The 25,367-nt window shown below is 44.4% G+C and overlaps 1 protein-coding gene across 4 annotated transcripts in view; it reads left to right on the forward strand.

The window, feature by feature from the left end:
• Positions 1-218: 218 nt before the first annotated feature.
• The window catches only part of LOC308407918 (neural cell adhesion molecule L1.1-like), a 43,569-nt gene continuing 18,420 nt past the window's right edge, over positions 219-25,367 (forward strand). For 2 of the 4 annotated variants that reach the window (XM_080899891.1, XM_080899892.1), the window contains exons 1-10: positions 219-388; positions 17,739-18,128; positions 19,560-19,574; positions 20,752-20,854; positions 21,269-21,435; positions 22,429-22,551; positions 22,838-23,008; positions 23,423-23,534; positions 24,105-24,289; positions 24,580-24,711. In XM_080899891.1, coding sequence (XP_080756017.1) covers positions 17,984-18,128; positions 19,560-19,574; positions 20,752-20,854; positions 21,269-21,435; positions 22,429-22,551; positions 22,838-23,008; positions 23,423-23,534; positions 24,105-24,289; positions 24,580-24,711 — 1,153 coding nt within the window. In that variant the 5' untranslated portion in view covers positions 219-388; positions 17,739-17,983. The remainder of the gene's footprint in view (positions 389-17,738; positions 18,129-19,559; positions 19,575-20,751; positions 20,855-21,268; positions 21,436-22,428; positions 22,552-22,837; positions 23,009-23,422; positions 23,535-24,104; positions 24,290-24,579; positions 24,712-25,367) is intronic. The other 2 variants (XM_080899893.1, XM_080899894.1) reach the window with 1 other exon arrangement.

Genomic DNA, 25,367 nt, shown 5'->3' on the forward strand with positions numbered 1-25,367 from the left:
GCAGCATTAATGGATATAAGGAATATAAATATAAAAGACAGAGAGTATAAAAATAGGGGATGGGGGGGGGGCTTTGAGGTAAAGAGGAAGGGAGGGGCAGGAGGTATATGGAGAGAGAGAGAGGGAGAGAGAGAGACTACAATAAAAAGGCTGATGTCATCTCTGTGAAGCAGCCAATCCAAGAGCAGCAGAGAGGGAAGGAGGGAGGGAGAAGAGGCAGAGCTCAGAAGGGTGTGTTTTCTGTACCACTGCAGCATCAGTGCAAAAAACGACAGGAGGAAAAGGCACGAGTCGGTGGACTGGACCGAGAAACAATACAGAGCTAGAAGAAGAGCCACGGAGAGGAGCCTGAGAGGAGGAGACACATCAAGAGGAGACACCTGCAGAGGTAGGACTAACACTGAAGCATCCCAGGCTTCTGCTGGTGTCTGGGTTTCCATCCATGAATGTGTGTGTCTGTGTGTCAGTGGGTTGGAGATCAGGGCTGGAGGCTCTAACGGTGTCTTACATAATAGGAAGGCAGGTAGTGTGTGAGCGACTGTGCTGAGATACTAGACAAGTGTTTGTGTGTCACTGTACATACATGTGTGGGTGTTGGTGCGCACTTCCTCCTGTCTGTGATTTCACCTTTTGACTCAAACATGCTCGGGTCAGTAAATGTTCCCTCGTGATGTTTGTGTGGAGGTAAATCCATCTGTAGGGAGTGTCTGACCCGATTCAGCTTTTTAATATCTGATAAATCATCTGCGGCCGTGTGTTTTTATGAATATTGAATGAAATGCTGCACTATACCACATTATCGTGTTAAATTATTCACTGCTGCTCTGTAGCACACTTCCTTTCATGCTAAAAGTCTCTGCCAGGAATGATTTAGTCTGATCTTCATATCTCCAAACAACATAACTGCAATTCCCATCTTGTGTCCATGCCAGCTTCCAGGCTGCTGTCCGCCCATGGCCTGGTGCTGAATGGTGCTGTTTCCAGGTTAACAGGGTCTTTGGTTTGTCCAGTTAGCGGTCCAAAACCAAGAACATATTCAGTTTATCAGCATTTATGACCAAGAAACGTGTAAAAAAAAGTGTTTCCTGTAGCTCAACTTCTCTCTGAATTGGGGGATAAAATGCAGGAAGAGAAAGCTGTGTTTGTCCTTTGCTTCTGTTTACTCTGGAATTCCTCTTTTTCCTCATGGCAACATCATTTAGGCCTCTTTGTCATTCTTTGCCTGCATTGTGGAGTTTTCTCACTTAAAATTAGGCCAGAACCTGAGAGCAGGAATAAGAGAGAGGAGGTGGAAGGAGAGCTGAAGGAGGGGAAGTTGATAAGGTGCAGAGTTTGAGTGAAACGGGAGGTGAAGGATTTAGCCCAGAAGAGCCTGAATCCAAAAAGAGCAGAAGAAATGAGAGGATGTGGAAGGTGAGAGGGAGCCTGGACTGGGATGAGAGGAGGAGGAGGAGGAGGGATATTTAGGGCTGAGTGGCGTAGGAGGATTTTTAGCCCTTTTCTCTTTCTCCCCTCCCCAGATCTTTGGCAGCAGTCAAACTGACTGAAACCATCTGCCTGCATTTTTTATTCAGGCTTTTGTACTTACAGTAGACTACCTCCAGACAGCCACATGAAAAAAATATGCATCATGAAAGGAGCGCTCTGCACAGCCCTGTTCTCAAGATATGACTGCAATAATTAACAAATGATGTTTTTAAACTTTACTGTTCTTTGAACAAACATATCCATCTTTTGTTTTTGCTGCCAGTAAGATAAGATAAGATAAGATAACCTTTATTAGTCCCACACGTGGGAAATTTGTTTTGTCACAGCAGGAAGTGGACAGTGCAAAAGTTATGAGGCAAAAATTAGAATACAATAAGAATAAATACAGTACACAACTGTACAGAATAGAATAAAATAAAATACTATATACAGTAGAATAAAATAAAATAAATATACAATAAGATAAAAATAGAATACAAATACAAATACTATATACAACTGAGTAAAAATACAACGATGACAGAAAGGATTATTGCACTTAGTATTATTGCATATGTATGGATGTGTGTGCTTGATCAGTTAAAGTCTTTATTATGGAGTCTGACAGCAGTGGGGAGGAAAGACCTGCGAAATCTCTCCGTCCCACACCGTGGGTGCCGCAGTCTCCCACTGAAGGAGCTGCTCAGTGCTGTCACAGTAACATGAAAAAGTAGCTTCCCACTGTTTTGCAGCACGTCTTCTTTAAAAGACACTCTGAGCTGATCCGTTTCTGTGCTTTGAAAGTCGACTGTTTCCTGCCTCAGACTCAGTTCAACAGTCTTCTGTCATGTTTAGTGGAGAGGAAGCAGCAGCACCGACGCATTTCAGACTGAGCTCAGTTCCAGCTCTGCGTCTGCTTTTCGTTCTCGTGAATGAGTTTGAACTTATTAAAGTGTTTCTGACAGGAATTCCCTTAAACAGACTCGTGTCTGTGTGCAGCGCCTCACTGCAGACGGATCGCTGAATTTTTAATGATATTAAGTTGTGCAGATGATGAAGTTTCTCTATTTCACAATCAGACCATAACCTCCCCGTCTTTTCTTCTGAAAGCCTTTCTGAGATTTTTGTTTTTACCCTCAATGAAATACATTAAATTAAATTAAATAATGTATAAAATAAAAATTAAGTACATATATATTCTTGAAATTAGGAGCAGCTCTTTTTAATTACACTGACACTCACTGTCCTCTTGTCTTAATGTCGACAACATTTATGAAACTAAGTGAACGATATCTGCAGAACATTGATTTGATTTGATTTTTGACAGAAAAACGCCCAAATTAAACCAGCTAACCCTGTGTGCGCCGCTGGTGACGTGGTGATTAAATCACTTCTTCATCGATATATTTCTGTGTTTTTGCTTTTGTATCATCCAAACATTATGACACTTTAAATTCTTTAATATAGTTTTCTATAATGACACCAACCCGTACGTTGCAGAGAGCCAGCTGATAAGAAATGATATGAAGCTGACAGCAGTTACAGAGTGTGCGAGTGCTGGGCGCTCGGTGCTGTCCAACAATGTGGCACACACTGAGCCTCCTGTGTGAGTCTTATTCATCCAGACGGAGCAAACTCGCCCACCTGACACACCTGATACAGTTAAAAGCATTTGAAATTATTCAGACAGCCTCTGTCTGATCAACCTGGATTCTGAATTATGACACAAAAATGATGACGTGTTTATTCATCTACATTTACAAGATCAATATACTAATAAGAGGTTATGAAAAGGGCAAAGATATAACAAGTGGCATAAATGTGGCCCATCTGTAAACATCTGTCACAGTTTCCAGGCTGGGAGCAAACATTTACCGAAGCGTTGATCCAGACGTGTGATCTTTGGAGTGTTTGAGGTAAAAATGATATCATCAGTTTTACAGATATGGGTAAAGACTCTTCACACATCAAAAAATTAAACTTTACGCAACATTTCTGAAAATAATATCAACGTAAACTCTGTGGCAGTTTCTCCACAACTTTTTGTGACTTTTTATAAATAAATATTGTCACATAAATATTCTCCATTAATCGTTTTCTGACGTCCCGAGCAGCATTTAGCAGCTCTGCATGCAGAACATGTCAGAGGAACGATGCGGTTGTTTAGCGGAGACTGTTTAAACCTGTTTAAAAGCGCTCTGACTGAAGTTGTTACTGAGAGTAATTCTGGGCCCTCGGGCAAGCCTCGGTGTCTACATCCCTACGTTAGCATGCAGACTGGGAGGACAACCTGAATTTGTCTTGTCCCAGCAGGTCTATCAAGTGGATCAAAGAATGAGCAGTTTGGACTAAAAGGTTTCAGCCGCAGGTCCGCAGGTCAGATGGAGGTCTGGGTTCAGAAAATAAGATTAGTCTGAATTTAGCTCTTTCTCAGTTCCTCTGTCCGTCTTTGCTCCGAGTGTCGTCTGTGATTCTCTTTGTGGCATTTCTCATCCATCTTCATCCATCTCGCTCTCACGCCCCCGCTCCCTCCCCCTCGAAACATCTTTCCTCTCTTTTGACCTTTCGTTCTTCCACATCGCCTTTTTTCCATTTTACCCTCAACAAATGAGGTCTTTGTGTTTAGAAATTAAGGAATGCCCTTAACACCCCCCTCCCATCTTTTCCTCCTTCCTTTTTCGAGTGTGTGTGGAGATTGGGGGGTGCGTCCATTAGCCCGGATTAGAGCCTGTAGGCAGGTTTTAACAGCCCCTCTGTGTTTGGGGCTTTAATCTCTTCAGAAGCAGCTAATCTGACTTCACTGGCTTTAACACACACACACTCACACTCACTCACTCACTCACACACACACACACACTCACACTCACTCACTCACTCACTCACACACACACACTCACACTCACTCACTCACTCACACACACACACACACACACACACACACACACACACACACACACTCACACACACACTCTCACACACTCACACACACATACAGTGGAGTAAATGTGTCTGTTTTTGTGGGCAGTGTAGCTGATCCATGACAAGAGTCCATTCATGGCGTGACCACCAGCACAGAGACTCTATCAGACAAATATCAGACAAACAATATGATCAGTGACTCGGTGGACCAAAGGTCACATGACATACAGTCTCCTGACCAGAAGATGAGCAATACGAGACATAAATCTGATGCTTCTCACCAACCAGCAAAACTGGTTTGATCAAAGGATAATTTTTACCATATATTTCCTGTCGTGTATCTTCTGTGGTGATGGTGCATGAGCCTCAGACTGCACTCGCTCGCATCACTAAACATTAGTTTTTTCTAATGTCAGAGCTTTAAATGGTCATAAAGAACAAACATCCATTTGTGTTCAAAACTTCTCTTTAAAAAGTGAAACTTGAGTTTCAGGAAGCGTAAAGTGTGACTCATACAAAGCTGATATAGTCGAGAACAGGACGCCTCGTTTTTTGGTTTTCAGCGTTTTTTCATTTTTTTATTTGATAATAAACTGAATGTTTGGGAGATTTCGGGGAAAAAGGTTTAAAAACATCATCTCAGGCACTTTTTCAGTTTTCTAAAAAAGTTTTCTTTTTTTTTTTTTCTAAATGACATCAGAAACAGCAGTATGCGACATTACGTGATGGCAGAGCTTCAGTTCATCCTTTGTCATTTTTTTTTTTTTTTTTTTTTTCCCCCCTTCTCACCGTCTCTTCTCCCCTTTGGTTTTCTTTCTTTCTCTCCCCCTCTTTCTCTCATTCATTCCCCCTGTCCTATTTATTTTAAAAAAAAAAAAAAAAAACTAAAAAAGTTTTCTAAAAGAAATAATAAAATCCCCAAATAGTCTAATCAGAAACAGAAGAAAAACTCGAGTGGTCTAAAACGCGTTCATTTGTCCGTTCCCTTAATCTTTATGACACTGAGTGGAGCTCAGACTCTGTCCTGTGTTCATTTTGCTCACAGATGAGTCTGTTTCACTAAAACAAAGAGTGACTCATTCAAAGCCAGTAAACACTGATCAGTCACACCTGCTGTGACCTCTTTCACACTCCACCGCAAAAAAGAGGAAAACCTAATATTCATATCCGTGGTTTACTAATGCTGGTGTGGAGAGATTTTATAGACCACAGTGACCTACAGGAAATAAAGAGGAGTGAGGTCATCGGCCACTTTGTTGCCCAAAGAGAAGCTCGCCTGTGCGTTAGGAAACCACAGCATCCAGGCTCTGCTCCGCTTTTTTTCTACTTAATGTCGTTCTTACTTGTTCCAAGTGAAACGTTTGGATCGTTCTAAAGATAAATATGTTCAGTGGGGATAAACTGAGCCGTCATATCGTCTTCATTTCCCCAGAATTCACTGTTAGATGGTTTCAGTCACCAACATGCTTCATGATGGAGAAATGTCTGATTGGTTCATCACTGCCCTTAAGTAAAAGTTCATCTTTGTGGCACGCAAATGTTATCTTTAGCATTTGTCTGATTTTTCTGATATTCGACTCACAATTGAATAATCAAGAAAATAATTCCAAAGTTAATAAGTGATGAAAATAATCCTCATGTCTGATTAAATCTCAGCGTCCGTGTCATCCCACAGCTGCAGAATTATCTCGTTTAATCCACGATTATCTTTGCATAATTTAACATTTCTTTGCATTTTTGAGTTTAATCCTGTTGCACCTCCAGTCGCCGAGTACTCGAAATAAAGCTTTTCAGTTTAAGAGATGAGCGCTCAGGAAGAGGAAATATGTTTCTCGATACTTTAGTATGTTCTGCATTATTTCAGCTCCTGCTGCTTTTCTTTTATCTCCTCATACCTGCAGCGACGGCAGAACTTTTTCCTGGGCTCACCATCTGTCACCTTATTTGTGCTATATTTGTGCGTGTGTGTGTGTGTGTGTGTGTGTGTGTGTGTGTGTGTGTGTGTGCACTTTAAGAACCTGCACAAAAGGAGGGAATAAGCTTCCCAAAAGCTGGACGGCTGCTTTAACACTGCAGACCACTCGTGTTGAGCAGAGGAGACGCGAGTGGGAACTGAGACAATGGGAAGAGAAACTGTGTGTGTGTCTGTGTGTGTGTCTGTGTGTGACTGAGAGAGAGAGGGGTGAGTTGAGGCGATGTAGGGAGTGGCACCGGAGAGAAAGCGAGGGAGAGGTGTGGAGGGATGGAGTGGGGGATGGGAGAAAAGAAGGAGGGGCAGTGTTGGGGGATGGGAAAAGAGGAAATATTGCTGTGTGCTGCTGGAGTCAGGGGGTTACCATGGTGATGGGAGAATGACGGAAAGGGATGGGAAAGACTGCCAATACACACACACACACACACACACAAGCGCGTGCACAAACCAAATTGACATTTTTCTGTCTGATTAAATAAAGAGATTTACGTCAAATCTCCTTTTAATTTAAAGCTTCCTTCCTGCGTGCTCAGGGTGGGGCGAGCAGAGACAAACGATGCTGCAGAGGGAGGAAGAAGAGGAGAAGATAAAGACCGAGGCTCTGAGAGGAAATGCGATCTCCCACCTGGGAGGGGTGTAGCTGGGAGCCGGAGAGATGTGACGGTAGACGCTGATAAGTTAAAGTTATTAACTTACTGGCACATCAGTAAAGTTCAACCGGACTCAAAAAGAAGCAAAAATGAAATAATTGTGAACCAAACAGTGTGTTAAACTCACTTTTACTGTCTGTGTGCAAACAGGCTGTAACGTCTGTGACTTGCTGCTGTTTTCACACATGATCTGCATCCCTGACACAGACGTGTTGGGGAGACACGTGATCCAGTGCAACGATCACTGCAGTCTCCTTATCTATTTTGCCTGATGTGTAAAAGCAGCACGTGTATAATTTAACCAGCGTTATACTCTTAGCACCACCTTTTCCGTCCTTGCATCTATAATGACTCTGATGAACCTGCTAACTCATTCGCTTGCTAAATGAACAGCTAATGTAATTTAGTTTAATTTTAGTTTCATAATGAAGTTTTTATTTGAACCAAGTGGCTAATAATCAAGTGAAGGTTGTAGCTGTTTGTGTGAAATATCTGTGAAAGAAATGCAAACCCAGACTAAGCTTGCAGAAATCCTTCATCTTTGTTAAAGAAACTCGTCCGTTCGTGTTCTGTGTGACTTCATCTCCGCGCTTCAAATGAATTCACCTTTGTCTCGTCGATGCCCCGAGCACCTGCTGGCTGTGACCTCACACCTCGCACATCAACAGGACGAGGTTATTATGTTGAGACAAAATCAAAGCCCGGCGTAGCGCCTTTTACCTGCCAGGAGGGATTAGGTGTGATGTGTCTGCAGCTGCTGTGAGTCTGAGCTCTCAGTGGATCATCAGCCGTGAAGAAGAAAGATCCAGAGTCAGAAGAGCCGCTGGCTCGCTGTGGTGTAAGTGGGTGGGAGTGCGTGGGAGGATGTGGTGGAAACAAGAGAGGATGTGTGTGGGACCACTGAGGATAATGTGTGTGTGTTGGTGAGAACATTTAAGTGGAGCTTATCTCCATAATGTGGATTCATTTTCTGTTTCGCCTTGGGCCTCACAAAGTTTTACAGCCATGCTTTCGATCTTTACACACAAACCTCTGTGATCTCAGTCGTTGCTGGGATTCATATTTTCATGCATACACCATGAACTCACTGCTTCCCTGAGCTCCACGAGCGCTACTTTCAGCTCGTTTGTTCAGCTCAGTGTTCTCGCTGTTTTGGCCACAGGCAGCCGTGTCCAACGATAAACCCAGGTACGCTACCTGTACAGCAGACGGACGCCGCGCGGGACTAGCCTGTGGGAGCATTAGCAGCTAAAGACTCGAGCTGGTGGTTAGATATGCTCACTCCTCCTGAACCAGCTACTGTGCGTCACAGCTGCTGTGATGGAGAGCATGAGTTAGCGTGAGTCAGGTCTGTCAGGTCTCATAAACCTGTGAAGCACCCGCTGGCATCACACACTGTTGGGAAGGAGAACATTTTAACCCAATTCCCGCCTCTTCCTAACCCTAACACGGACGTTTATAAAGTCCGATTCGATCTGAAACCCAAGTAATGAATCCTCCAATGAAAACAAAGCAAAGCGAGGAAAACGTGAAGGTTCAAAGGTCGACGTGAGGCAAACGTGCAATCAGACGCTGACGTTACCTAAAGTCCTGGAGCAGGTCAGGATCTGTGCTGCTGGCAGTCACAGCTGTAGCTCGGTGGTGTCTGAGCCGATGATGTCGCTGAGGCGTTTCCTCTGTCGGCCATGTTTTTATCGCCTCTTTCTAGAATGAAACCAGAGAAGAAGTGGGAGAGCGGTCTTTGCTGATCTCACAGCTCTCAGTTAAGTGTGCCCGTCACACGCGTGACACATGATCATGTGAGGTATTGATTGACGTCGCAGCTGAGCCGAGGGCCGAGGCCGCACGCCGCCGATTCCATGTTTTAATCCAGGATGTGTGAAAATGATTAGATCAGATTAACCAGAGAGGTTGTTGAATCAGAGGATGTAACATCCCTCGCTCGGACGACCTGTTTCGTGTTAACATGTTTCACACTTCTTCTCTCAAACACATGAACAGTACTGCTGCCTCCTCACTTTCATTTCTTCTTCTCCTTCTTTATAGTGTTTGTTGGCTGTTGGCAAACGGTAAAATGGTGCATTACCGCCACCACTTACTTTGATTTGGGTGGAGGCAGTGATAGATGTGTGGCCGTGGGTGTTGTATACACCGCCCCGAGCGCTCTGTCACACTGTGGCCTCTCACAGCTGGCGCCACTCACCCCTCAGCTAAATCTAATGGACTCCAGCGGGGCTGGGAAGCCACCCAGCGCGGGAGCTGTTGTTTATCCAGGAGCATACCGTCACTAATGAGCAATTTATTCGTGCCTGTGTCGCTTCGTTTGCCTTCGTGGAGAGAAACGCAAATCATAAACAAACGTGCCGGCTTTGTGTCTGCCGGAGTGTGTGCGTGGGAGGGTGGGCTGTTGGAGGAGGGCGGAGGTAATCCAGAGGTGACTAAACAATGTCACACCAATAAGAGCTCATTTGAATGTGAAAAGCGTCGGGCTGAGCTCCGGGACCGACTCCCCACATCCCATCTGAAAGGCAAATACACAGAAATAACACAACGGAGCTGTGTGACAGACGCACATGTCTTCAGATGCTTCGTCAATTAAGTGATTAGTCAGAAATAATCAGGAACTTTTGATAACCAGCTTTTCATTCAACAAACACAAACGTTCGCTGCTTTTTCTGCCTCTGCAGGACAACAAGCCGTGCTTCAGGACTGACAGCCTGGTGTGTCTAACATTTGTTTAGTGAAATACTTAAAGCCTAGAATCAAAAATATGTTCATACTCTTGCCTGTAACCCTGTTTTTCGGGTGGGCTGCCCAATTCTGAGGAGATGTTTGTTTCCCTTTAAGTCTGAAACGTCTCGTTCCAGAAACATGAAGCAGTTATTCATGAAAATCCTCTAACGTTGCTGTCAAAGAGGACTGTTCTCTATCATCAGGGGTCTCAAACTCCAGACCTCGAGTGTCCTGCAGGTTTTAGATCTCACCCTGGGTCAACACACCTGAATCACATGACCAGTTCATTACCAGGCCTCTGGAGAACTTCAGACATGTTGAGGAGGTCATTTAGCCGTTTAAATCAGCTGTGAAGTATCGAGGACACATCTAAACCCTGCAGGACTCCGGCCCTCTTGGCCTGGAGTTCAACAACCCTGATATACATCTACCGGTACTACCTGAAGGAAGCTCAGCCAAGGCGGACGTTCACGTCGTGCCACAGACGGGGGCTGGGCAGCACACTGATACTGTCGGTTGGTGTTGACACTAAAGAAAACATTACGTTTGTAGATTTTTGAGGGGCAGGGTCATGAGCTGAACATTTCTCTCTCTGATTGTTTTGTTTTTTTCAGGTTTTATTCTTTGTTATTATTGTTTAATTTATTTATTTGATTAAAATCAGGAGGAGGCAGAAATCACCTTTCTGTTTTGTAAACATCAGCCTTCATTTTAAATGCTTCACCTCAGCCCATGAGCCCTCAGCCCCTTAGGTTACAAATTATACTAAAAAATAATTGGTTCATATGAACTTTGACCTTTGAGCTCTGCACAGTCAGCAAAGTTGGTGGGATTTCTCCTTGGGGATCAAGATGAAGGCACTCCATCAGAGCCTGGACTGACAGACTGAGCCTGGCTAAAACATTTCACCCAGAAATCACAACCTTGTTTTTTCAAAGCCTACGGTGTCTCCATTAACGGGGGGGGTGGATGCTTCTGCCTTTGCTGCAGCGTGGTTCTTTCATGGTGGAGGCTGATAAGGCAGGAGAGTTTTCATGGTGAAGCATCGCCTGGAGCTGTTTTACAGGCATGTCGCTGGTGTGGAGGCAGAAAGAGGATCCACACAAACAGAATGGCAGAACAAAAGTAATGAAGGAGGAAAAGCTGCAAACAGAGAGGAAAAACAAAGCAAAGGCAGAAGAAGACGGCGGGTGGTGGGAGGCCTGTCAGCGGAGGAGCTTTGTAGTCGGTCAGAAACCTCCTCGTGATTATTGAGTTATTCATCTCTCCACTTCCACGGGGAAATCCCAGTCTGCTTAGACGTGAACACAAAGACAGCTTAACACTGACGTGTGTGTGTGTGTGTGTGTGTTGCTACATCCTTCGAGTTGAGGTCATCCCTGTAAATGACAGAGCTGATGGTGACATCATCTGTGCATCATAAAGCTGACAAATGCACAGCAGCTGAGTCATGACTGACAGGAAGAAAAACACTTCATGTTTCAGAAATCATTTAAACACTTGGGTTCAGTTTTTTCTACTCTTGGATCTGTATGATGTCATAAACAGGGGACAACCCTATTATGTTCTGGCACAGAGCCAATCAGAACGAAGTGATCTGAAAGGGGGAGGAGCTACAACAGATCCTCCACCTTTCCCTCTGAGGATGAACTGAGCGAGGCCTGCTATAAGACTGATCAATGTGATTAGTGTGAACTGTGACTCAGAGCTATAGAGTAAAAATATGCAGCTGAAAACAGTCATAGTTTCGTCACTGATGCTGATTTGAATCTGTTTCGGTGGCTGTCACCGCACACAGTGTGAAACATTAGCACATCAAGAAAATGAAGCCAGTGGAGATGGGCCTTGAATTTGGTCTGCAGGCCTCAGGTGGTGTTACCTGTGGCTGTGAGCTCAGGGAACACTGACCTGATGAGTTTGAGGTCTGAGTCGCTCTTTCTGGCTCTTATTAAAGTTTGCTTGGTCAGACCTGGCCGTCCTCGTCCCATCAGTTTGTTGCTTGTCTTAAAAAAGATGGTGGAGGTGAAAACAACGGCTCCCGGGCCTGGCAGATCCCCATCTACTAAACAGAAGTGAAGAAGTTAAAGAATTGAAAAGGGGAGTAAGGGTGGGGAACGCAAACGAGAACGAACAGCTCGTGGAACTGAGGGAACATCACTTTCAGATCTCTCTTTTTTTCCCAGTAACATATTTTTTCTTTTCTTTTCTTTTAATTTGTTGTAATTTTCAGCAAATCTGTTTGTGCTTTGCATGTTGGGAAAGAGAGAAATGACCTCTCTGCTCACTCAGTCACAAAGGGTTTTGTGGAAGTGCCTGCCACACTCGGTGCTCATCGTCTACCGAAGGACATTTGCACTTGAGTACTTTGTGCCTGGTTGCATGTGAAGAAACTTTACAAATCTGTAATCTGTTAAGCTGCTTGGAGAAGAGCCAAAGCCTCTTCATGAGAAATGTTGAGTCACTGCGGTTCAGAGGAATAAACCCACATACTGACTGTCACATCTGCTCTGCACCAACATCTAAAGATCAGATTAAACTAAAGTCATCAGATGACCTTTTTGCACTTATTCAATTAAAAAATGACTTGTTGTTGTACACTGATGTCACAGACGGCCATTACAGGAAGAGAGCAGTGCAGAAATGTCAATTAGGAAAGAGTTTATTTTAAATTAAACAAGCAATTTAAAATGTTTCTTAATTTATGGTGTGTGCAGTCAGTACTGTCAATGCTGAATGCAATGGGATTTAGTGCAAGACAATAAACCAAGGAGCAAACAAAGTCCAAAAGAGGAGCTCAAAGAGGAGCTCTAAGGACTTTTCTAGAGCACTGGATGCTGGGCTCAGGTGTTACCAGTGATGCTGAGTGTTAACAAGCCACGCCTCCTCTCTAACACCTGCAGAAAGGAGCTGTCACGCAGACAAGAGGAAAGTAGAGCGAGTTGTAAAAAGTGATCTTCTTAAAGTAAAGCCAGCTCCAAATGTTTTGGCTTTGACTCTACTAAAGTAGCTTTGATTGAAAATTCAAAATAATCTTTCTTTATCTTATACAGAGCCTCAGTTCATCCTAACCCCCTAACCCTAACCCTTTTAGCTCCTCCCCCTTCGAGTCAAATTTCTTCTGATTGGGTACAACCCATTAAAAGTAAGAGGCCTGAAGAGCAGGCGGGTCCACTGTGCCTGAGATGACCATATATCAAACTTCAGCTGTACAGTTATAACATGCAAGTCTATGGGACGGACTCACAGCTGGAGTCTGCCTCCAGTGGCTGTTAAAGGAACTGCAGCTTGAATTTGGTTCATTTTTTCAGTCTTCAGGTTTCCTCTCAGATGCTAACAGGAAGTTTACCCACACTTTGACAAATAATTATGACAGAAGAATCTAAAGATTCAAAATGCTTTGTAGCGTTTTGTGATGTGTGTGGAGTTTTAGAGTCTGCTGTGGACATTTCAAAAAAATCCAGTTTTCGGTTCCTGACATTGACGTTTGTGTTGATGCTGTTACACTAGGTTTAGATTAAATTATGGAAAGTTCGTATGCTGATTATTTTTTTCATTCTTCATTCAAGATAGTGATCCTTACCTCACCTTTAGAAGATAACATTTTCTGCGAGGCAGATTTGTTCATTAACAGCTTTCTTTGTAATCCGGGTGCATTATGCTTCATTAAAAACATATTTGCTTTTGCACATGAACAGTATATAAATGTCATTTCTCAGAGAAAGGATGTCTGATACATATCATCCCCCCTGCTATTCACACAGAGACAGCAGCACGTTTAACTCAGTGGTGCTTCATTAAAATGACACTTCATCACATATTCATGAGGACTGATGTGAAGGACATCAGCAGCTCGATCTGCAGACTGTCGCACACACTTAGCAGAGTTCACCTATAGACTGTCTGCTCTGTGGTCTGTGTGTGTGTGTGTGTGTGTGTGTGTGTGTGTGTGTGTGTGTGTGTGTGTGTGTGTGTGTGTGTGTGTGTGTGTGTGTGTGTGTGTGTGTGTGTGTGGATGGAGTAGTAAATGTGAGATGTGTAATGAATAATGAATTTAGGGTGAATTTAGGTCATGCGGGCGAATAGGAGGGACAACATGGGAATAGCTCTTTCTTTCCTCATCTCCGTACACCTGTGTGTGTGTGTGTGTGTGTGTGTGTGTGTGTGTGTGTGTGTGTGTGTGTGTGTGTGTGTGTGTGTGTGTGTGTTTCGTGCAGACTAAAAGGGAAGTACCCTCTCCTCCCAGCATTTGCTTAATCTCTCCATCCACACGTCCCTGTTCTTTCCTCCAGATCGGAATCTATCAATGAATTAATTTCTCGCTCTGTCGCTCTCCATCCGTCCACCTGCATCGCCTCCCTTTGACTCTCCGATCCCCTCCCACCTCCCCACAGACTGCTCCACCTGCACCCGCCCCGTCTCCCCTCCTCCCCTCAGGCTTCCCTGTGGACGGGCGGGTCCACCTGCCTCTGCCTTTTGAAGCCCTTCAGGTTCTCTGGGATGGCTCAGGACCCTGAAGAAGCCGAGGGGGGCCGCAGAGAGGAAATTGGTACAGTATGTTTAATATTAACCGGCACAGAACGGAAACATGGCTGCCCACAGGGCATGAACTGCCTCTTTACTGCGGTCTGCGAGATTAACAGCAGCTATTAAAATGTCCTGTTTGGGCTTTCAGTCATTAAACATTTTCATTCTTGAGAGTGAGCACTCAGCTGGCAACCCAACACTCAGACTGGGGTCTGGTAATCTCTGTAACATATGTAAGATATGACTATAGGAAGAATATACAGAGACCAAAAGCTTTCTATTTATTTATTCCTGCGGTGTCCGCGTTGCTGCTGTAACAGTGTGAATTTGCCAACACTGCAACTAATAAACTTCTCTTAAATCAAAGAAAATGTCCATCCCAGTTTGTGAGAGCTCCACGTCAGAAGAAAACTTTAACACTTTTAGTTTTCTGTGGAAAAAACAGCAAATAATAAAATTTTTGGAGCTTAACTTTTGCTTTATCACCATAAAACCTGCAAAGTCCCCTCCTGCCTGATACATTCATGTCTGCAGCTGATATACAGTTGTGATCAAATGTGTGGTATGTTGTGTTTTCTTAAATCTAAGACTGCGCCGTGAACACGCAGGGCGCCGAAACTTGCAGCATTAATCAGATCTGAAACTCTTCCTCCTCGTCCTTCCTCTCTAAATCCTAAATGGACTTCCTGTGCTCTCACGGCTGATTTAATTCAAGTGGTCATAATGTGTCAAATTTCCAGGATAACAAAGAATCGGTGAGAGGCGAACAACACGGTGCGTTTAATGTCATTGTGCACCGGCAACAGCAACTCAACGAGCTTCCTGTCAGCAGAGGTCAAGCAGCTCTAAGCTGCAGCCTCAATAAAGACTCAGAGTGTGTGAAGGAGGCGACCCTCCATCAGGCGCCTTTAGATTAAGACTTGATTCATTAACGAGCTCCGCCCCCTCCTTAAGTCAGTGCCAGCAGGAGCACCATGAATATTTAAATGAAGAAAGTCTCTGTGGATGATCATGGATTTCTGTTTTTTTAAAACCTCCATGCTGAGGACGAGGCTGCTGTTATTAAAGGAAGTGGAGCATGCTGGGATGTTTTCTTCACCCGTCATTTATTACGTCTGTTTCATTTTTCTGTCTGAGCTCGTTACATCATTAGACCCCCCCACGCCCCATCAGTGACGAAATGACAAACACACACACACACACACACACACACACACGCACACACACACACACGCACACACACACACACACACACACACACACACACACACACACACACACACACACACACAGGCTCTCACACACCTTCTGTCCCGCTGTGCCATTTGGCTCATGTATTTTGAAAATACGCCCGGCAGGTAACAGCAGCAGCCCGACAGGCGGGAGCAGGTGTGTGTTTGTGTGTGTGTGTGTGTGTGTTTAAGTGACCGTGACGCAGGGCAGATGTGAGTGTGTGTGTAATCATGAGTGATAACAATGAAAAACTAGAAGAATAAGACTCTGACAGTCATAGGAACTGAACGGGGGTCACCTCTGTGTCCTCTCTGTGTTTGTGGAGGTGCTCAGAAAGACCTGGATCCTCACAAAGAGACAGTGTGTGTGTGTTTGTGTGTGTGCTGGGGACAGGTTGTGTAATTATGAGATGTTGGAGGGGGTCTACATTAGCCAGCTGTCACTCCTCGCCCCTCACCCCATGTGTGTGCTTTAAGAGAAGCCTCGGAGACGGGCCTTGGCGGAGGACTGCTGGTGGTTACACTCACAGATTGATAAGTTATGACACCTCCTGTAACCTCCTCTGCCCTCCCTGTCTGTTAGTATTCTCACTCCGGTGTGTCAGCGTGGAGTCGGTACAGTCGGAGCATCTTTAAGCTGCTGCAGCATCACACCAGGCATAAAGTCAGTGTATAAAAACTTGTATTTCCATAATTGTCCACTGAGGGAGTGAATGAGGGAGGAGAGTCATCCAGACCCAGGGCACTGTTCATCTGCAATATGTCATCCATCCGTGCAATTAGATACTGACAGCAACACTGGCTCTATTCGATTCTTTGTATTCATCTTCCATGAGCGATGCGTCCTCTCAGCTCTCTGGTGAAAACAACATTTCATCTGCGCGTTGGAGTGACACGAACTCTTGGACAATCTATCTTACTGTCTTCTTATGACTCCAGGTTGTTATTTACAGTTATTTCTTCTAACTTCCTGTCTTTTAAAAAATTACATAAAGTTGTGAAAAGAATCTAAAGAGGCAACTGACTTTATATTCAACGCATCTCTGTACTGTGTCAAAGGGATATTAAGTCAAGTTAGGTGCAGGCTGTACTTCAGTGTTGAATTGAATCAGGAAAGTTATAAGAACCTATTTGCTTTAATAATCCTGGTTAAAGGCAGAGCCTCCTGAACAGATATAAAAACATACCCAAAGATAAAATGCTGCCCCCGGTGGTGAAAGTCTCACGACGCGTTACAAAATGCTTGTTTGGGATTTGTCCTTGTTAGCAGACAAACAAACTGATTCATGCAAATGCAAAAACTGCACAATGAGCTTTTTTGGCAGCTTCTGTTTCACTGGAGCTCACATGATACCAAATAAATCAGGAGCATTTACAGTAATTTTCCTGGAGGCATGAATGGTTTGGAGTGGAGGAAACACTGTTTCAGGCTTTAGCATGAAAACCTGTCACAGATGTTTGGTTCATTCGAGGGATCTCCCTCAGTTTCTTTCATTTTTTGCTTGATCAAAGTATTCCCATACATGGAGCCGCAGCCTGATTTCATGGCTTTGAAGTAGCACAATCGGCTATTTTTAGCCTGGCTGTTAGTTTCAGCTGATCAGCTCGCAGAGGAGGAGCGCGTAATCCCCAACTTCAAGTACAAACAAGAATGTGGCCAAACTCGGAGCGCTGAGGGTTCTTCTTTTGGCCTTCATGTCGAGGCAGCAGTAAGATGATGAAACAAAAGGGAGAAAGCCTGATCCATCTGTGTCTGCTTTCACCCCCCGACACTCCTGCTGTCACGGGTCAGTGTTCAGTCACCAGGCAGGGACAAAGGAGGAGATGTTGAGATGAATGGAAATGCGGCGAGTGTGGCAGAAACACACACACACACTCAATCTCTCTTTGTAATGTCATTAGTGGAGAAGCTGCTTCCTGCTGCTTTGATCTGATCTTGACTTTATCGAGGTGACCCGGTACTGTCTGTTCTTTATCTCAGATTTTTGTGGATTCTGTACTAAATTCAAACCCAAAGTGAATTTAAATCTTAGAATTTATTCTCAACGTCACAGATGTGCCGTGGATTCATCGTGATGTGATTTTGGGTCAAACTTTCCCCCCTCTGGAATACATTAATATTTGTCTTCTGTTGATTTATGTTTGGTCAAATTAACCATGTCTTTGCTTCTTTCCCCTCCCCTCCTCCCCTCCTCTTCTCCTCCCCTCTTATCCCTCTTTGTTCTCGGGGTCACCCCACAGCCAGCTCCTGAAGAAGCGTTTGTGGAGCTGACGGAGCGAGGAGCGAGCCTCACTCACAGTTGGGCTGTAAAGGAAACAGACACACCCACCAACTTACTGCTGTTTACTCCTCTCAGCTCTCCCTCAGCTCCGGGCGGTCCCTGGAGTGTGTGTCTGCCTTGGTGTGCGTGGGTGTGTGTGTGTGTTTCTTTATGTGTTGATGAGTGTGTGGGTGTCTTGCATCACTTTTGATGGGACATTGAAAGATGTGTGTGTCACAGAGTCGGTGGATGGGCTGTAGGGGGATGTGCTCCCCCGCCCTCCCGCTGCTCCTCCTCCTCCTGCTCCCTCTGTCCTTCCTCTCCTCCACGCCTCCGTTTGCTCAGGGAGCCATCCACATCCCCGAAAGCTGTGAGTACTCCCTCCTCCACTGCACACATCACACACTGGAAACACTGGAAACACTGGAAAGTGTTTGTTTTTTCATTTCCAGTAAATATTTCCAAACCATTTCCTCAGAATTAACAGGGCTGGGAAGTATGAGGGAGAATTTCCACATTTGGCTTCTCTAATCATATCATTACTCTTTGAAATTAAGTATCAGGTCAGTAGATTTCTGCTGTAGCCACCAACTTGAATTATTTCATAGGCATCAGGGGAGGAGTCTAAACTACCCACGAGCCTCTGATGCAGCGCTGTGGAGAAGAACCAGAACTATGGATTTCTTTTTTCTTTAGCCTTTGTCAAGACGTAACGTTCAACATTTGATGCGTTTGGTTGAAATGTTCGCAGAGACGTCAGGTCAGTTCAGGTTATTTATGTTGCTCCAACTCACAAGAACAGTTACTTCAAGACACTTTAGACTCCAAAGACCCCACAGTATGCTGTGAAAATCAACCCCTCCCCATACGATCAGCACATTGTGACAGTGGGAAGGAAAAACTCCTTTTTAACAGGAAAAAACTTCCTGTAGAACCATCAGTTGTGGAGTGAGGGGTGACAGAAGAAGAGAGAAAAAGAAAGCACCGGGAGACATCGTCTGTGAGATCATAGAGCTCTGCAGTAGCCACAAACTCTCCTTCAGGGTTGTCTCCTCGAGCACCTCTGGACCAAAGCTCACTCTGACCACTGCGACGTCACCACAGACCTCAGACTCCAACAAAAAGCTGTTCGCCTTTCAGGCATCTGAGCAAAAACCTTTGATGGAACTGACCAGAAACGTGACGTGTGCTGATAGGGGGCCATTTAAAGGTGGATCCTTTGGTTCCTGCACAGTAAAGTTCAGTAAAGCTCTGGTGCTGTGTTTATTCCTGTCAGATATGGAACTTTCGAACACATCTAAGCACAAATATAAATCCAAACAATCAGGTTAGAATAACCTCTGGTCCTGGAGATAAAGGTCAAAGGTCAGCAGGCTTATCACACTCCTAGAGGAGAGGAGGGGAAGCGGGAGTCAGAGGAGGAATCAGGTTCAGTCTGACCTTCGGTAAACGACCTTCTTTCTGGGTGTGGCAGGAGAGGAAGAAGAGAAGGATAGGAGGAGGAGGAGGAGGAGAACGATGGGGGAGGTGGAGAGAGGGGAGGGAGGGGAAGGAAAAGGAGACACGGGGAAGAAAAAATAAGGAGATGGATGTAAAGTGACCTGAGACGCCAGTGTGTCTGAGTCAGAAAACCAAGAAGGAAGATAAAATCCCTGAGATGTTGTCACTGTTAATAAAAATCCTGTTAATGAGCAGATCTTGTCCCGCTCGGGGAACAGCATGAAGAATGTGCCAGCATGTGTTTGTTCAGTCTGTAAACCTTTCCTTTCTGCTCTCCTTTCACTGCTTCCCGTGGACACAGATACAAAAGACAACAGTAAGTGATTTTCTTTGTTGCTGTAATGAAGAAATGTGTGTCGTGTCTGCAGCTCTGACGTGAGCGGTGCTTCATTGGTAGAAACCTGCTCCGGACGTCTGCTGACTGTGTCTCGCACCTGCTCACCTGCACTTTTCCTGTTAGATTTGTCAAAGCAGAACATCTCTCCCCTGCATCACTCCACACAGACACTAAGGAAGAGATCATGTATATTAGCTCATTTAAAACTGATTTAATGTTATTTTGAGTATTTTTCTGAAACAGATGTACGGATATTTGGAGGGCTGAAACTGCCACATTAGTCATTTCATTGTATTTCTGTATAGTTCTTGTGCAAAAGTCTTGGACCACTTTTCATTTCTCTGTATTTCTTGGATTCGGTGCAGCAATTTAATGAAATGTGCAAACATACATAGAAATGAACATGACAGAGTTTGTACAGCTCCAACGAACCTGAGTAAATGTTTGTCATGCGCAGCTTTATTTTTCAGCACAAACTGAACTCTGTCCTTTCAGTATGTTCAGGAAAATTCTCCACAAGCACATTTGAAAACAGCACAGGTCGACCAAAGTGTTGTACATGGTAAAAAAAAAAAAAAGCAGAGCAAACACACACAAAGAACAAAACAAAAACTCAGTCATAACTTAAAGCTGGTGAGTAACAGTGTGTTTTCAGACGGGTTTGAAGATGTTGAGTGTTGGAGGGATCCTAATTTGAAGAAAGTTGCCCAAAGTTTGGGCGCAGCAATCACAAAGGTCTCCTCTGTGTTGTAGCCTGCTTCTAGGGACGATCAGAAGCTACTTATCAGCTGACCTGAGACTCATTTATCTACAAAATATTTTATTTAAATATACAATGTCACAAAATATCAGAGTATTCCATTAAAAACTGTAGTTTTTAATTTTTGCTGTTATTATAGGATGTTTATCTTTTTTTATTTTTGAAACAGTGGCTCCTGTTAACCACGATGGTTTTAGAGGACCTGCCAGAACTAAGAATGATGAATGAGCTTCAGTCAATCCCTCTAGATGTGTCTCGATCTGTACGCCCTACTTTACCTGCCTGTACTCTGCCAATTTCATTACTGTGTGTGTGTGTGTGTGTGTGTGTGTGTGTGTGTGTGTGTGTGTGTGTGTGTGTGTGTGTGTGTGTGTGTGTGTGTGTGTGTGTGTTCAGTATTTCAGCCTCCAGTGCTGACAGAGATGCCAAACTCACACACAGTGTTTTCTCTAGAAGACTTCAATCTGGCCTGTGAGGCCACCGGGAACCCGGCACCCACGTACGTACACCTGTGTGTGCTGACATGGCAATAAATGTCCTCATAATAAAACAAGAACAAAATTGTCTCTCAGCTGTTTCCCTCCCCGAGCTCGTCCCTCTCTCCACTCCCTGCTTCTCTCGGGGAGACAGACTGTTAAAAGTAATAATAACAGCTGTAAATGTTACACTTCCTCATATTTATGTATTTATGTATTTCAGGCCGTCAATCAAAAGGCTGAAAATTTTACATGAACCTGTTTCCGGCTTTGATCCAAAGATAAAGACTCGCTGCTTTATAATGAAAATGTAGATCCTTCAAAATAGCTCACAAATAAATAGAAGCTGTTTTCTTCATTGTGTGATTTAAGGTTTGTTTCTGTGACTTTGTAAACTGCTGATGTGCTGACAGCCGTTCTCCCCTCTGTGCTCATAGATTCCGTTGGCTGAAAGATGGCGAGTTGTTCGGATCCGAGACCGAAGGATCCGGAACGCTGAGAGGCAACAATTCTTCCCTGGATATGTTAGAGGGTGAATACCGCTGCTACGCCTCCAACAGTCTGGGCACCGCCATGACACAAACCGTCAAAGTCAACGTAGAGCGTGAGTCACAAACTTACTGTAAGCACACAAAGGCACAGATGTCACACGATCATATAAAATCACACACACACATCAGTGAGTCAGTGAGGTTGATCGGGGCCACCTGTTCTGCTCGCTCATCTCAAGTTGCCACGGCAACCATTTCCCGGAGACAGCACTGTGACGTCACTCAGTGGGGAGGATGTACGGTGGGTGTGGAGGATGAAGCCGATGGCTGCGGTCAGCGTGCACACAGACTCACTAAAATCTCTCCAGATGAAATATTATACTGTACGGGCTCTTTCTGCCCCGGATCTCACCTCCGCCGTGGTTTTGATTGCAGTTCAGTTCTTTCAGATTTTATTTATTTATTTCCTCTGCAAATTACTTCCATAATTTGTTGTTTTTCTTCCTCACAGTTTTTTTTTTCTGTGATTGAATATTGCTCTGTGACTTCCAGAGAACCATTGTTCTCAATTAATTTGGGAAACTTCAATGTTTACAATCAGCTCAGCCAGCGTTTCTAAAGGTTTTGATGACTAAATGTCAGTTTCGACAGGCAGCATGTGGTCGAGGTATCTTGATTTACCCAAAGCACCATCAGAAAGCTGCTTTTAGCAAATAAAACTTTTAAACAATGTTTCAGAGCAAAATAAATAACTGGCTGATGAAACCTGAGAAGCTGTGCAGGAAATATGAGATTCAAGTTAATCATGTGACCCAAAAAGACAGATGATGTCACTCTGTGTCCACATGATTGTAAATATGCAACTATTGTTTCAGCTCGTCTTAATTACAAATGAACCCTGGCATTGTTTTTATATAATTTAGGCATTTAAAGTCTATTATCCTGGAGATTTCCTCCAGTCCACTGTGTTACAACAGCTGTGGAGTGTATCTTTACAATTATCTTCTTCCTTCTTTGTATTGTTTTATTTTGCGTCACTATTTTCATTGTTTCTTCATTGTTACCTGCACAAGTATTAACTTGTATTCTGCTGCTTTGTGTTTCAGCTCAGCCAATTCTCATGAAACAACAAGTGGAGCGTGAGCGAGGACTCGTGGGACAGAGTATGGTCCTGTCCTGCAACCCTCCAAAAAGCTCGCCTCCTCCCAGCATCCACTGGATGAACATAAGTGAGTGTGCCGATCTGTTTCCTGTCCCGTTCATCAGCTGCCTGCCTCTGTGACACACAGACTCTTTATGTCCACTCTCCTCCATTTTTCTATGACTGACCTTCTCTGCCTTTTCAGTTATCAGCTTATTGAGGCTGCGGTGCAATAAAGCGAGGTGCTTATTGTGCATTTGAAGAGCAAACTAACCAATTTCATTTTGCACTGACATGAAAAACATTTTCACCTTCCACTGCAGTTTCCATGCTTTATTTCCCACCTACATTAAACTGTCCCCGTCCCGGCTCAGATTTGATGCACATTACTCGGAGTGAGAGAGTGACGATCGGCCTGGACGGGAAGCTGTACTTCGCGAACCTCGTGAAGAGTGACAGCAAAGAGGACTACATCTGCCACGCCCAGTACAGAGAGGCCAGGACTATTCTACCTGCCACTGCTGTCTCCCTCTCTGTCAAGCAGAGTGAGCGCACACACAACGCACAATGCACACAAAGTGTTAAATATAGAGATAAGAAAAATCAGAAAAGTGAGTCAGAGCATCACGCTGTCCTGTGTGTGTGCGGACCGTGATCACGCTCTCTGTGTGAGGTAACATCAGCCAGAACAGTGAGGACGTGTAAAACTGTCCTGCAGTGTTGACGCTCTATTGTTAATTATGTCATGCAGACTACACTGTAACACAACTGAGACACCAGTGTTTGTTCCACTATGATGACGCGTATATGCTCAGTAACTAGATCACAGTCGACTAATCAGCCCTGCCCTGTAGGCTATTTGTCTTCATTTCATCATTTATTGTTGCAATAATCAGCATGACCGTGATGATCGAGCTTCACAGTTTCCGTGTCCTGATTTCTGTCTTCACATCGTCCAGGTAACAGCGTGGCTCATGGAGGAAAACCCGAGTTCTTCCACCACAGGAACCACTCCCAAATATCAGCCCTCAAGGGGAACAGCGTCACCCTGGAATGTTTACCCAGAGGCCTGTAAGCATCTCAGTGTGTGTGTGTGTGTGTGTGTGTGTGTGTGTGTGTGTGTGTGTGTGTGTGTGTGTGTGTGTGTGTGTGTGTGTACTTCCACCTTCAGTTTGTTTACACGTGAAACTCATGTCATGTTTATGATCCTTGTGGCATAAGAATGACTGACCCACCTGGTTCACTCTCACAACACTCAGCTGTGGCTTTTCTGCTACAGCCACACACAACAACAACAACAACCACACTCAGGACCCAGTTACTGTTTCATATTTTCTCTGCTCGTAAGAAATTGGCCTGCTGACCTCATGCAGCCTTGCCCCTTTTTCTTCATATGAAATCATTTGATCTGTCCAGTTTCATTCTAATGATCCTGCTTCCTGTCTATGGCAACAAATGGACTCTCACTATAATTTTGAGTTAATGATGAAAAAGGATGTTACATCATTACCAAGATCATCTGCATGCACTCAGCTCTAATTTCCTCCTGTGATCGATCTTCTGTTCGTCGCCTACCTCACTTCCATGATCGGTTCTCTCTCACAGTCACATCCTTCTGTTCTTCCATGTCCGTCTCTGCAGACCCACACCTCAGGTGGAATGGAAGAAAAAGGATGGTGTCCTGGCAGACACAACCGGCCAAGTTATTAACTTTGACCGCTGGCTCCACTTCGACAACATCACCCTGGATGACGACGGCGAGTACGAATGCAAAGCCTCCAACACCCACGGCTCCATCACGCGCTCCTTCACGGTCACTGTGGAAGGTAGGCCGCTGAGCCGAGCGCACAGACGATCACGGTGCTCTGCTGACCGTGAGGACGTGATCTCTGTGTTAGTTTGAACTCTAACGTGTTTGTGCTCCTCTGTCTGAGATGATTGTGAGTCTTTACTGAAGAACATGTGTACATGTTCACAACTTCAAAGGAGCACTTCACTAATTAACATCAACAGGTCCTGAAGCCTGTTCAGAGTTACAGCCAAATGTTCAACAGACAAGTTCTGACTCTGAGATTTATATTTTAGGGTTTAAATGCTGCTTTTCTTCGTTTTCCAGCGGCTCCTTACTGGATGAAGGAGCCTCAGAACCTGATGTACACTCCCGGGGAAACAGTCCGACTGGACTGTCAGGCGGACGGCATCCCGAGGCCCAGCATCACCTGGAGGATCAACGGTCAGCTGTTAACAGGTACAGCAAGATTCTGACGGACCTGTTTGTGATTCTTTGGGGAGAAACTGTAGCACCTGATGTGTGTGATTGATACTCAGGAGTTATCGATTTCTTATATAGTGCACATGATAAACTACCTTTAAACAGCTGGGGCAAACAGACTTGTATTACTCTGATGATCAGCACTTTGCAGAGTGAACCGTTCCTTCGGGTAACTCGATGTTGATTCTATTAAAGCTTGATGGCCACAGACATAGATTTGAAGGCAGGGCAGAGCGAGCATTTCCTGGCTCCAGGCTGTCGACTTTCTGTGGACAGAGAGCCTCTTAAGCTTAACGTGAATTAGATGGACTCACCAAAAGAGAGAGAGAGAAGTGAGAAGATAGAAAAATAAATAGAGAGTAAGGAAACAAATCATCAGAACAAAGAAGAGGGAGAAATGACTGAATCAAAAGACCGGGGCAGAAAGAACGGACGATGGAAATGAGACAAAGAAAGAGTCCACATTTCTGTATCAAACCTTCTTCTTGATGTTTCGCACATTCAGAGTTTACATGTTACTTATGAAGATGGGCTTTTAGGAAAATTAAAATGAGGAAAGAAACTAAAAGCCACATAAAAGGAAGAAAAGGAAGGAATATGAGCACACTGGGAGGGAAACTGAGAAAGCAGCA

This window comes from Rhamphochromis sp. 'chilingali', assembly GCF_963969265.1.
Source record: "Rhamphochromis sp. 'chilingali' genome assembly, chromosome: 12".
Taxonomy (NCBI): Eukaryota; Metazoa; Chordata; class Actinopteri; order Cichliformes; family Cichlidae; genus Rhamphochromis; species Rhamphochromis sp. 'chilingali'.